Genomic DNA, 13,525 nt, shown 5'->3' with positions numbered 1-13,525 from the left:
TGAAATGAAATAAAATAAAATAAAATAAACTCCTACAATTTGATAATAAAAACAAACACAATTTTTTAAATGGGCAAAAGACTTGAATAGACACTTCACAATGGAAGTCACACAAATGGCCAATAAGCAAACGAAAAAGTGCTCAATATCATTATTCACCAGTCAAGTGAATATTGAAACCACAAAGAGATATCACTCCATACCATTACAATAGTTCAAAAGTTAAAAGACTGACAACACCAAATATTAGCAAAAATGTGGAGCAACTGGAACTCTCATACATTCTTGATGAGAATCCAAAGCGATTCAAATACCTTGGAAAAATATTTGCCCATTTCTTATAAAGTTAAACATGCTCATTTGACCAAGAAATTCTACTATTATTTACCCAAGGAAAGTGAAAATATAGGTTACAAAAAGACTTGTGTAACAATGTTAATCACAGCTCTATTTAAAATAGACAAAACCTGGAAACAGTCCAAATGTTCAACAGGTGAATGAATAAACAAAATGTAGTATAACCATAAAATGGAATGCCACCCAGCAATAAAAACAGTAAAAGAAGTACATACTATTTCAATCCATTAATGTGAAGTTCTAGAAAGTCATAACTAATTTATGTGAAAAGTGTATATCATATGATTCCACTTGTATGAAATTCTGGACAGGTGAAACTAATATATGATAGAAGAAAAAGAAGAAGGAGAAGAAGGAGAAGGAGAAGGAGAAGGAGAAGGAGAAGGAGAAGAAGAAGAAGGAGGGGGAAGAGGAGGAAGAGGAGGAAGAGAAGGAGAAGAAAAGTGGTGCCTCTTTGAGGGGCAGGTGACTGGGAAAGATCACTACAGGGACTTACGGGATGAGGAAAATCTTGATAGAGTGTAGTTCCTCTTCCAGGGGGTTGGAAATGTTCTATATCTTGATAGGAGTATACTCACTTTTTAAATTGTACATTTAAGATTTGTATATTTCAACATAAGTACATTTTTCCTTAAAAATGTTTACAATTGTTATTATAATTGAAGGGGAGTAGGGAGAGTTAGAGATGAAACAAAATGCCAGGATGCTGAGAGTTGCTGTGTGATGTATATATGAAGGTTCATTATATTATGGTGATTATTTTGTATATGTTTGAGAGTTTTCATAATAAAAAGTTTAAAATAAATAAATAAACATAACAAACTCACTGCCAACAACTGTCAACTCATGGCCAAACTAGTTTTCTTTTCAACCCCTTCAACTTCCTTTCTTTCCAGTATGATTTTGCAGCTCCTTATTGAGCCCCTGCTCTGTTGCCAGGCCCTGGGCTGGGGTCCACGTAAAGAGCAACAAAAAGGACAGACCAAGTCCTGCTGCCAAGGCATTCAGGAGGATAACAGGAGGAGAACAGGTAAACCATGAACAAATAAGGCAATTTCAGATAGTGAGGTTACTATGACAACAATAAAAACTTGTTATGGCAGAGAGTGACTTGGTGGGAGGGCCAGGAGCAGTTCTTTATTGGGTGGTCAAGGAACGCCTCTCTGAGAGAGTGATATTTGAGCCAAGATGAATGAGGAGGAAAAGTAGCCACGGAAAGGATCCTCATTCAAAGCCAAGGCCCTGGGGTGGGTCTGAGCAGGATATGTTGAGTGACAGAGAGAAGGCTGGCAAGACAGGAGCAGTATGAGTATAGGTAGGTGAGACAAGGTGAGGTCTGCGGTGGGGCAGTGACCAGCCACATGGGGCCCTGGAGAGCAGGGCAAGGAGTTTGTGTTCCAAGTGCAACGAGGAGCTTGCAGAGGACACTCCATGTCCCCCCAAATGATTTACATTTTAAGAATGTCACTTTGTCTGCCCTGTGAAGAATGGACTGGGAGAAAGGAAGCAGGAAAAGAATGTAGGAGCCAAGGTAGGGATGCAGGCAAAAGAAGAGAGGATGGCCAAGGTGTGAGAAGTGGGCAGAGTCGTGATCTGCCTCTGATTGGGAGCCCGCAGAGCTTGTGGGTGGAGTGGCTACAAGGGGTGGGAAGCAGCAGCAGCAATGGCTCTTTGGTGGGGGAAGCCAAGGGTGCTATCTGGGCCCCACGGTGTCTGAGAAAATAAGTTGTGATGCAAGTAGTGGTGCTGACGAGGCATCTGGTTATAGGAGTGCGGTGTTCAGAGCAGATAGAAGGAAACAGCTGAAGGAAAGTGCTGGGGGCCAGGGGAGTATGTACACATGCGTATACAGTGCGTTTCTCCTCTTCTGCTTTACCGGCTAGTGAAACAAAAAAAATCTAGAAGCAGATGCAACTTTATTTTAAAAAAACTTATATAGATAAGCTGACATTTCACCTATGCCACGGGGTTGTGAGGATGACGTGAATTAATACAAGACGCTTTAAAAAGTGCCTGGCACATATGCAGTGTTCAGTGCATATTTTTTTAAACTTCAATTCCAGTAGAAAAAGACTAGTTTAGCTAGTAAGGGATCTTTGCATAACTTGCTGTCCATCTGGAAAAAATTCCAGTTATATGTTCTACCTCATACTTAAGTGAAAATACAGTTCATACGGTTTAAAGATGTACATGGAAGAGAGACTTCCCTGGTGGCGCAGTGGTTGAGAATCCATCTGCCAATGCAGGGTACATGGGTTCAAGCCCTGGTCCAGGAGGATACCACATGTCATGGAGCAACTAAGCCCCACGACTACTGAGCCTGCGCTCTAGAGGCCATGAGCCACAACTACTGAGCCCACGTGCCACAACTACTGAGGTCCGTGCACCTAGAACCCGTGCTCGGCAACAAGAGAAGCCACCACACTGAGAAGACCGTGCACTGCAACGAAGAGTAGCCCCTGCTCGCCGCAACTAGAGAAAGCCCACACGCAGTAACGAAGACCCAGTGCAGCCAAAAATAAATAAAATAAATAAATTTATTTTTTAAAAAGATGTATATGGAAGAAACCAAACTAGAAAAGTATGAGAAAAACATTTGGATGAATAGTCAGTTGTCTAGCTTCAGCATAAACGAGGCCCTTTAACACTATACAGAAAACCCAGACCCAATCGTGCAGATTTTGACCACATACAAAATCTTGTGTGGCAAAAATGCTATAAACCTTGCCAAGGATAAGAGTTAAGTGAGGAAACATTGCGTCATAAATGACAAGCAGAGGATGAATTTCACCAAAATACAAAGATTCCTAGAAACTGATAAACAACCCAGTGACGATTTCTTTTCACAAAAGAAAATGCAAACCATCAAGAAATAAATGAATAGAGGCTTTATCTCACTGGTATTTAAGTGAACTAATGACCTTCGCCTTTTCACTCATCCAGTTTGACCCAGTTCTCTCACATATTGATGCTGGGAGTGTGAATTGCTACAACCTTTTTTGAATGATCTAGCAAATTAAAATATGGATATCATTCCACTCAGTGATTTCTCTTTTAGGAATTCAGACAAAAGAAATAAAAAGCATTAGCATATACAAGATATTTGCTGGTATACTAGTTGAACTAGCAAAGAACTGAAAAAAAATTGAATGTTCATCAATAGGAAAATAAATTATGGTTCATTACATTTTGTAATATTGTCAGCTATTAAAAAGTACATGTGAGAACTGTGTATACTGGAGACATGTTGTGGCCTGTTGTTAAGGAAAAAGGCAAGTTATATCGTAAAGGACTAACATTCTATTTTTGGTTTTTGGTTTTTGTGTATGTCTTGTTGTTGTTGTTTGTGTGGTGATGGCGATTGGGGATATTTATACATTCATACAAGTGCTTACATGTGTAAGGTCATAGAAGGAGAAGAGACCCAACTGCTAATGTTGATCACCTCACAGAAGCAGGATGGAAAGGTGGGAAGAGCAGACGTAATAACTTTTCTTCTGAAAAATTAAAATATGTCTATATAGGGGTAAATATATAGTTTCTCTTTACAAACTTTTGCATCATTTGACTCCTTCCTGAACTTAAAAATGAAGGATAAATAAGGGTTTAGTATCCAGAATATATTTTTTTTTCCTTTTTTTTTCAGAATATACTTTTTAAAAACTCTAACAACTCAACAACAAAAGGCAAATAATCCAATTTAAACATGGGCAAAGAAGTGGAACAGACATTTCTTCAAAGATATACAAATTGCCAACAACACATGAAAAGATGCTTAACATCATTAGCCATTAGACAAATGCAAATCAAAACCACAAAGAGATGCTACTTCACACTACTAGGATGGTTAGAATTAAAAAACCAGAAAATGAGTATTGGTGAGGATGTGGAGAAACTGGAATCCTTGTTAAAAATGGAATTACAGTATAACCCAGCAATTTCACTGCTAGGTATAAATCCAAAAGAATAGAAAACAGATACAGTAGCAAATACATGTTCAAGTTCATAGCAGCATTATTCACAATAGCCAAAAGGTAGAAACAACTCACATGTCTATCAATGGATGAATGGATAAACAATACATGGTACATACATACAACATAATATTACTCGGCCATAAAAAGATATGAAGTTCTGATATAGGCTGCAAAGTGGATGAACCTCAAAAACATTATACTAAATGGAAGAAGCCTCACACAAGAGATTCCACGTATGATTCCATTTATATGATATGTCCAGAATAGGTAAATCCATAGAGACAAAAAGCAGACTAGTGGTTGCCAGGGGCTGGGAGGGAGGGAAGAATGGGGAGTAACTGCTAATGGGGTACCGGTAGGCTGATAGAAATGTTTCCAAACTAGTAACAGTGGTGTTTGCACAACACTGCCATTGTACTAAACATCGCTGAGCTGTTCACCTAAAATTGGTTAACGTTATGTCATGTGAATTTCAGTTGACGGAAGTTAGGAAGGAAGCTCGAGGCCTCGCTTCTCCCAGCTGCCCCCTGCGGACCGCGCTTCCGCCCGCCGCGGCCCAAGTCAGTACCCCAGCCCGCAAATTTAGAGGGCGACGGGGGCTGATGAAATGACAACAGGGGTACGGTAAAGGAGGCTACCAGACAAAGACGGAGAGGCGGGCGGCACCCTCGGCTCCTGACGCTGCCACCCCTGCCCAGTCAAGCTGCTCCGCCCAGACTATCGTCTGAGGTGATCGCCACCTCGCCCGCGGGGACGGGGTGGGACCCGGGGGGCGGGGCCAACGGCGGGGGGAGGGTCGCCTGCGCGCCGGACCGGACGTGAAGGCACCGGAACCCTTCAGCCTAGGGCACCTGTTTCCGGAGGGAGCTCTTATCCCGACGTCAAAGTCCGCCACGTTGGGAATCCGGTTTCCGGAGTCTCTTTTTGTGACCGGGTCTCAGCGGTGCAGAGGTGGCGGTGGCTATGAGGCAGAAGCACTACCTTGAGGCTGCGGCGCGGAAACTACAGGATAGCTGCCCGGGCCAGGCCCGCTATCTCCTGTAAGAGAGGGAGGGAGGGAGGGGGAGAGGGAGGGAGGGGGAGAGGGAGGGAGGGGGAGCGGGAGGCTAGCCGCTAGAGGGCGTTTCCTTGTCCCTTATGAGTCTCTTTCTCTTTTGCAGCTGGGCCTACAGTTCGTCACACGGTAGGGAGGACGCCCGTTGGTTGTGGGTCAGGCTGTCGTCGCCCCGCTCGCCTTCATTCCCCACAACACTCAGGATGATCCAAAAGAATCGGATCGACCCACTGCCATAATAAACCCCCTCGAGAGGCTTCTCAGTTTTGTAAAAAATCCAAATTCCTTAACGTGCCTTATCTTGCCAGACCTATTAGCGGCATTTGACGCATTGATCTGGCTACTCGAAATAGTTTTCTCACTTGGCTTCCGGACCATCACAAAGTTCACCTCCTACCTCTTTATCCAGTACTTCTGTTTTGCTGGTTTCTTCTAATTTCCCCAACTTACAAATGTTGGAGTGTCCCAGGACTCATCCCTTGGACGTTTTTTCTAGCTACACTCAATTCCTTGGTGACAGTTTTTCATCCACTCTCATGGCCTTTAAATTCTGCATACTGAGGACTTACAAATTTATATCCCCAGTCCAGACCACTCCCGCGAATCCTAGGCTCATCCAGATACGTTGACAACTTTTTTTGAATATTATGCTAGGCGAAAATTCAAGCTTTATCCCCCAACACGACAACCCGCCTCCTCCAGTTATTCCCATTTCAGTAAATGGTAACCCCATCCTTAAGAATTAGCCCCCAAACCTAGGAGCCACTCTTGACTCACTAACAGCCACCTTCCTCCCCAAGCCAGTACGCCAGAAATCCCACTGGCTTTAAAATATATCCAATATCTAGCCACTTCTCTCCACATCCAACTTACCACCGTGGTCCAAGCCATCAGTTTCTCTCCTGGATTATTGGCAATAGCTCCCATGCATTTTTACAGTTCATTCTCAATCCAGCAGCCAACGTGAGCCTAATAGAAACCTAAGCTAGATCATGTCACTTCTCTGCTACCAACTCTGAAATAACTGCCCATCTCAGAGTAAAAGTGAAAATCTTTTAAAGGGACTTCATGGCCCTATGTCATAGGTCTGCATTACCTCTCCGACCTGCTCTCCCTTTTGTTCACTGAACTCCAACCACTGCCAGGCCCCTGTGCTGTTTCACGGCCTTTGCACCTGCCCTTCCTTCTACCTGGAAATCTTACCTCACATATCTCCTTGGATTCTTCCTTCACTTCCTTCTGGTCTCTTGCAAATGTCACCCCACAAAGCCTTCACTGGCTGCCCTATTTAAGATTATAGCAGCTCCATCGCTACGCCCCATTCCCCTTTTCCTGTATTTCTTTTTTCTCCCCAGCACTTAACATTTGGCATTGTTGTATTCATTGTCTCTCTGCATGAATTGTCCTTTGTTCTCTGTGGTATTTCCCACACCCAGAACAGTGCTTGGCACTTAACTGTCACTCAGTAAATATGAATGAATTTTACATTTGGCAGAGCTAAGTTACGAACATGGTCTTTGGCTTTTTGTAGTGCTGTCTATCCCTAGCACTTAACACAGGGCTCACCAATAAATATTTATTGAATAACAGATAGTGTGCCCACCTTCCTTTTTAGCAGCATCACCTTCACACCTCACCTTTCCCTAAATAACCATGCTTGCTTTTTCACTGTACTTGTACCTGAAAGCCCGTTACCAATGATAGATGCCATCTCCAAATACAGATAAGAGTTTACAGTCACCTGTGATGACTTTTTTCAAGCCTGTTGGAAGTGTTTCTGGCTAGTCTATGCAGAGTTTAATAATTTTCAGGGCATTTAAATCATATTCTGTTGCAGTTTTTACCAATCTTATCTTTATTTGTTTAGGGCTCCCCAAGAGCGTGAGTTCTATAAAGGTAGCAACTCCTTTACTTCCATATTTATGTCTCCACAGCCTAGCATGGTAGATGATCAGTGAATGCTTTCTTGATTGCATAAAGGTCCTGGGGCAAGTCTGTTGTCCTGTTACCTTGTACTGCAGACAAACCCAGCTCACAACCACAAAATTGTGCTAATTGTTTTAAAAAGAAAAGTCACAATATAATTTGTTATTTTGTGATAAATGTGTTTGTAAAATTGATGAGAAATACAGCCTTTTTTACTTGGTAGCAAGTAATGAACAATGTAGCAAAGGGTGGGGACTTACCTATCTGTTGCTAAAAGGAATGAATGGATAGAATTATAGTGTTTTATAAAATAAATTATTGCTGATTTATGTTTTTGTAAATTCTCATATTTTGAGTGTGCTTAAGGAAAATGTATATTTGCTTGTATTAAATAATATACTCTTTTGCATTTATAATATTGATAGTTTACAGTAACAAAATATTCTGTTTGCTGACTCGTGAGTTTCATTTGTATAATTTTAGATGATAAAAGCACTTTTGAAGGAACATGTCCATACTGTTTCCAGTTGCTGGTTCAGGATAAGTCTCGAGTACGTCTCAAACCCAAACCCAAATTGACACCCAAAATACAGAAACTTCTTAATCGAGAAGCAAGAAATTATACACTCAGTTTTAAAGAAGCAAAAATTTTGAAAAAGTACAAAGACTCCACAAGTGTATTGGTAAGATTTCAATTCCAGTATGTATAAGTAAACCAGAATTTTCTTTTCTTTCACTTAAGATGAGGTTAAGAATTAGCCTGAATATAACTCAGAGGTTTGTAGTAGTATATTTAGATTGTCAAAATATATACATAGGATTTCTTTCTAGTGATTACTGTTTCATCAAGAGTACAGCTTATTTTTGTTTTTCACAATTACCTAAAACCAAACATCGTGAACTCTCAATTGCCCAGATCTTATTGCTGAGCACAATTATTTTCACAAAGTTGAGAATTTCTTGAGCTCACCAGTGTGACTTCACCTGAACTGCAGTTACCACTAAATTATTTTTTCAGCTAATGGTTCCTTTCTTTGAACAGCAGTATGTATTAGATATACATAAGCCTCTTGCCTTATGTATTAGGTACCAGTGTTACTTCTTCAGTCACCTCCGCTCCATGTCAGAGTATGTATTTAAGTTTATGCCCAACAAAGGTAAGTGCATCTTATGTTCATTCATCAAACATTTATTGAGGATCTATCTTATGCCAGACAGTGCTGTGTATTGGGGATGTTAAGTGCAATAAAACAACCAAAAGCAAATTACTCAGTTTACTGTATAGAGACCAGTATCAGATACACTTTATCTGCATGTTTTGTGTTAACATTTATCAACTATTCGAGTGCTTGCTTACTACCAGGCACTGTGCTGGGCATTCTGGACATTATGACAGATTATGTCTGGCCCAAGACTACAGTCGGTAATAACTTAGATTGGAACTGTCATATTTAGGAGTTTACCATAATTGGACAGGTAGATGAATTTTGCTTTGTCATAAAATTGATTGTTTATAGAAAGCATAAAGTAACCTAAATAGACCTCTGTAAATGCATTTTTACCTGCTCATGAACATCAGAGTACTTCTCAGCTAAACTAGTTTCTCTTAATTTTGTTGAGGCCTGGGCTGAATCCTGTGCCTTGTGAGTCAGATATGTAGAAGAAAGGCATTTAGCTATAAAATGAACCATGTGTTGAAAAATGAATCCTGAAAAGAAAGTCAACCTCTATCGCTAATGAAGTGAAGAAGTATGAGAATGTGAGGATTCATTTGATTGGTTTTATAAATTGCTTTAGACCTGTATTTACAGAATAAAGGTTTGAAAGAGTCAATTAAATTTTCAGTGATATTTTGCCATTGTTGTATTGGGAAAAGGCTTGGAGCTTGTCTGCAAAAAAATGCTAAATGTCTACTATTGTTATAAAGAACAACTTTCCAGATGTTAAAGGGTATCATTCCCAGTCTCCTCCATTCCCCGGCAAACACGGTTTTACATTGAGAAAGTAAAGACTTTATCATCTTTAAAAAGGTGTTTTAAATTATATACAAATGTTTAGCCATTAACTTTTTATTGAAGATTTTCTTTTAAATTTGTGTCTTGTCTGATTCCTGCTGCTAGTTTACAAGCTTGCTGAGGGCAGCCTTTGTTACTCACCCTGTAGTACCTGGTTTAGTCCCTTATGTATATGAATTTAATGAGCATGCAGTTTATTGGATTAAATTATAAGAGAAATCAGACCCACTATTTCTTCTTTTTATGGCAGTTGATTACTTGTAAAACATGCAACAGAACAGTTAAACATCATGGTAAAAGTAGAAGCTTTCTATCAACATTGAAGAGCAATCCTACCACTCCTGCGAGTAAACTCAGCCTAAAGACCCCAGAGAGAAAGACTCTAAGTTCTGCAAAACTAAATCATGATATGTCTGGTTCCAAAGCCAAGAGCCCAGCATTGATTTTCAGGTATCTTAATCCATTAAGTTATTTAAATTACCAGTGTTAACCCATGAGTTCTAATTTCTCTGTTAATACACTCCCTGAAATTGCCATGCAGTTGAAGTCATCACTGCACTGACTTCCAGGTGTGTTCCTCTGCTTCCAGTCTCTCCCTGGGCTTGTTCCCAGCTGCCTATTAAATATATCCACTTCCCACCCCTACATGTCCCCACAGGTAACTACTCAAACCTGCCCATCCTCCTAAGTTCTTTATTCTGTAAATGAACATGCCCTTCTAGACATTCTGACCTGAAATGGTGAGTATAGTTGACAATCCTACTTGCTCAGTCTTGGTCCAGTGAGTCGCCAGTTTCTATCCATCCTGCTTCCAAGGTGTCTGCAGCTATTCTTTCCTTTTTCTCCCTGCTGCTGCTATCTGTTCAGGTCATTATTCACTCTTTGCCAGGACTACTACAATAATTCCCTGAGTCTTCCTGCTCCTAGTTTCAAGTGCTTCTAGTCTGATATTTTTTATTTTTATTTTTTATAAATGTATTTATTTGTTCACTTATCTTTCACTGCGTTGGGTCTTCGTTGCTGCATGCAGGCTTTCTCTAGTTGTGGCGAGCAGGGGCTGCTCTTCGTTGTGGTGCGTGGGCTTATATCCTTGCAGTGGCTTCTCTTGTTGTGGAGCATGAGCTCTAGGCTCACGGGGTTGCTTCTCTTGTTGCAGAGCGTGGGTGCTGGGCATGAGGCCTTCAGTAGTTGTGGCACATGGGCTCAGTAGTTGTGGCTCATGGGCTGTAGAGTGCAGGCTCAGTAGTTGTGGCATGTGGGCTCAATAGTTGTGGCACGTGGGCTCTAGAGCGCAGGCTCCGTAGTTGTGGCGCACGGGCTTAGTTGCTCCACGGCATGTGGGATCTTCCCGGACCGGGGCACGAACCCGTGTCCCCTGCCTCGGCAGGCGGACTCTCAACCATTGCGCCACCAGGGAAGCCCCGACAGGCAGATTCTTAACCACCGTGCCACCAGGAAGTCCAAAAGCACAGTTCTGATTAGAAGCTTTAGCACCTCACTCTGTAGCATATGGAACAAATACTCCATTATGGATTTCCAGTCCCCACTACCTGGCACCAATCTGTCTGCCTCTCTTACTTGCCTTAATTCATCTTATGTGTCAGCAAAACTGAACCACTCAGTTTACTTTCCTGCTCTAAACCTTTGTTCTTGCTGTTTCCTGTATCAGAAATTCCTGTGGAAAGCTAACTGAATAGGGATTTGTGAAATGATACTAAGTTAACTGTGTGACTAGGCACATGTTTTATTTTTAATAATCCTCAATACACTCTTCACTATGCTAATCAATAAATTTAGCTCCATAGAAACTGTGAAAGGAATTTTTAAACAAACATTTTGTTACAAAAGAGTCTGGTAGTTTCTTGAAAATCAATAAAATTCAGCAAGGACTGGATTATTTGTTTTTACTGAATTGAGGTTTTTTATATTGGGTTTGACATTTAAAATTTCAAGTCCAGTTTTCTCTATATTCCTAGTTATTTTGATGTTTGATACAATAGGAATTCATCATGGAAGTTTCTACTTTATTGGACATGTGCAGATAAAAGAACATTTGGCATAGTTAAAATAATTCAATTGCATTTAGACCAGACTCCTTCTTAGATATATGCAGGAAAGAGAAAGCTAGTTCACATTTATCATGGATGGGGAGTCAGAAGAGGGATGAGACTGACAAACCCCAAATATTGTTTGGGGGGATGAACACAATTGGAAGGAAATAGAACGAGGCATAAATACACACATACCAGATGGGGAATCATCTATTCAGTGGATATTTTTAGAGGGTGTCCTCTGTGCTTGGCACTGTTAAAAAGCACTGGAATATACAGTTAGTCGTACAAAGTGTCTGCCCCATGGAGCTTATATTGTAGGGGCGAAAATACAATGGAATGGTACCTATATGTGTAGGTTGATATTCTTCACTTTTGAGAAAGAAGTGGTCTTGAGCTGTGAAGAAAAAATATGTTTTTAAAGTCCTTGCTTAGAACTGTCATGAATCTTGGTGTCAGACTTACAAGGAACTCAGACCTGATGACACTTTGCCTTTAGCTTTCTCTTTCAGGTGGTGAAAGAAGCTTCCAGAACCACCCATTATACCTCCTAAATGTTGCCTGTAGCCTGTTTAGTGAGGAGATTTTTAAATAAAATTGGAATGACTTTGCTGGGTACAGCCACTGCTCATATATGGCCATAATTATGGAACAGTAGAAAACGATTCTAGTAGCAGGTATCTAGGCTAAGAAGGAAGAACTGTTGTTTGCCAGTATACCTAAGTGTGGCTTTATGTTTCTTTGCAGAACAGCTAAATCTGGACAGTCAACACCCATTTGCTCCTCAAAGAATGTGAGCAAAACAAAGAAACACTTCTCTCAACTAAAAATGTTGCTTAGTCAGAGTGAATCTGAAAAGAATCCAAAGGTGGACTTCAGAAATTTCTTGTCTTCTTTGTAAAGGATGGACTATGAAAATAAGAAATGTTTAATGTAATTTCTGAAACTAAAGTTAGTCAGAAAACCTACTTTTTAAAGAACTTATTTATTCTTAAAATACATGGAAACTAGGGTTCAAGAGCAAACTTTTCTTGGCATTCTTCAGTGTTTATGGAGAAAATACCTCATTAGAATGAAAAACTGAAACCTGCCTACCTCACCAGGTGATTGTGAGGATCAAAAATATATGAAAGGTCCTTGTAAGTAGTAAAGATATATATGGAATTGAGTGGTTATATTATTATTTTCTCCTCTTTTAAGTTTTCATTATGTCATTTTCTTTCATAAGGAAATTGAGATCTTTATGAGAGGTGTGCTTACTCCTTTCTAGGTGTCTGTAACCTTATTGATAATTCAGAAAAACAATAAAGTATAATATTTCACCATAAGTGGCATTTCATTTGCTCTGGTGAAGACTTATTTTTAGGTCTAAAATTTATATCAGAACATAACATGGGGAGGCAGAGTCAAGATGGTGGAGTAGGAGGACGCAGAGTCCGCGTCTCCTCACAACTAGGGCACCTACCAGATGCTGGTGGGGGACCTCGACACCCAAGGGTATGGCAGGAACCCCCAAAAGATAAGGCAGAACATGGGCGGGGGAGCGAGGGGGGAGGAGAAGTAGAGGTGGAATGGGACTGGCACCCCTGAGGGGTGGCAGTAGGGGAAGGGTTCCCATGCCTCGAGAGGCCCACTCGCTGTGAGGGGATCAACAGGGATGCGGAGAGACCCTCGGGGATTCAGAGGATCAGAGGGGAGCACAGCTAGCATTTCCCCTGCCCACTTGGGCCCCAGGGAGCCTGCTGGGGTCACGGGCCTTGTCCTCCACCCTCCAGGGCCCCCTCTGGCTGTGTGGGGGCATTGGAGGATGGGGGAGGAAGAGTAGAGGTGAATGGGGATGGACCCTTGGGGGTATGAGGATTGGGGGGGAACGTAGCTATCATTTCCCACACCCACTTGGGCCCTGGCGAGCCTGCTGAGGTCCTGGCCCCGATACTCTGCACTCTGAGGCTGGCAGCACTCCAGGGCCCATCCAGCTGCGCTGAGCCTAAGCCCCACCCCCCACTTGGGCCTTTTCTGGCCCCGTGGGTCCTGAGCATAGGCCCTAGCCCCCTGCCTAAACCCCACCCTTACCTAAGCCCCACGCCCTGCCTAAGCCAAGGCCTTTTCTGGCTTTTTTTTTTTTTTTTTTTTTGGCTATTGTGG

The 13,525-nt window shown here is 41.5% G+C and overlaps 1 protein-coding gene across 1 annotated transcript; it reads left to right on the top strand.

Moving 5' to 3' along the window:
- Positions 1 to 5,216: 5,216 nt before the first annotated feature.
- CUNH18orf21 (chromosome unknown C18orf21 homolog) lies at positions 5,217 to 12,543 on the top strand. The gene is made up of 5 exons (XM_029233101.1): positions 5,217 to 5,374; positions 5,495 to 5,517; positions 7,798 to 7,997; positions 9,580 to 9,779; positions 12,128 to 12,543. The coding sequence occupies exons 1-5, from the start codon at positions 5,298 to 5,300 to the stop codon at positions 12,279 to 12,281; spliced, it is 654 nt and encodes a 217-aa protein (XP_029088934.1). The 5' UTR covers positions 5,217 to 5,297; the 3' UTR covers positions 12,282 to 12,543.
- Positions 12,544 to 13,525: the final 982 nt, after the last annotated feature.

This window comes from Monodon monoceros, unplaced genomic scaffold (assembly GCF_005190385.1).
Source record: "Monodon monoceros isolate NGI ecotype Baffin Bay Population unplaced genomic scaffold, NGI_Narwhal_1 Super_Scaffold_1, whole genome shotgun sequence".
Classification (NCBI taxonomy): Eukaryota; Metazoa; Chordata; class Mammalia; order Artiodactyla; family Monodontidae; genus Monodon; species Monodon monoceros.
Note: the sequence above shows the minus strand (reverse complement) of the source record. Positions and strands in the feature narration are given on the sequence as shown.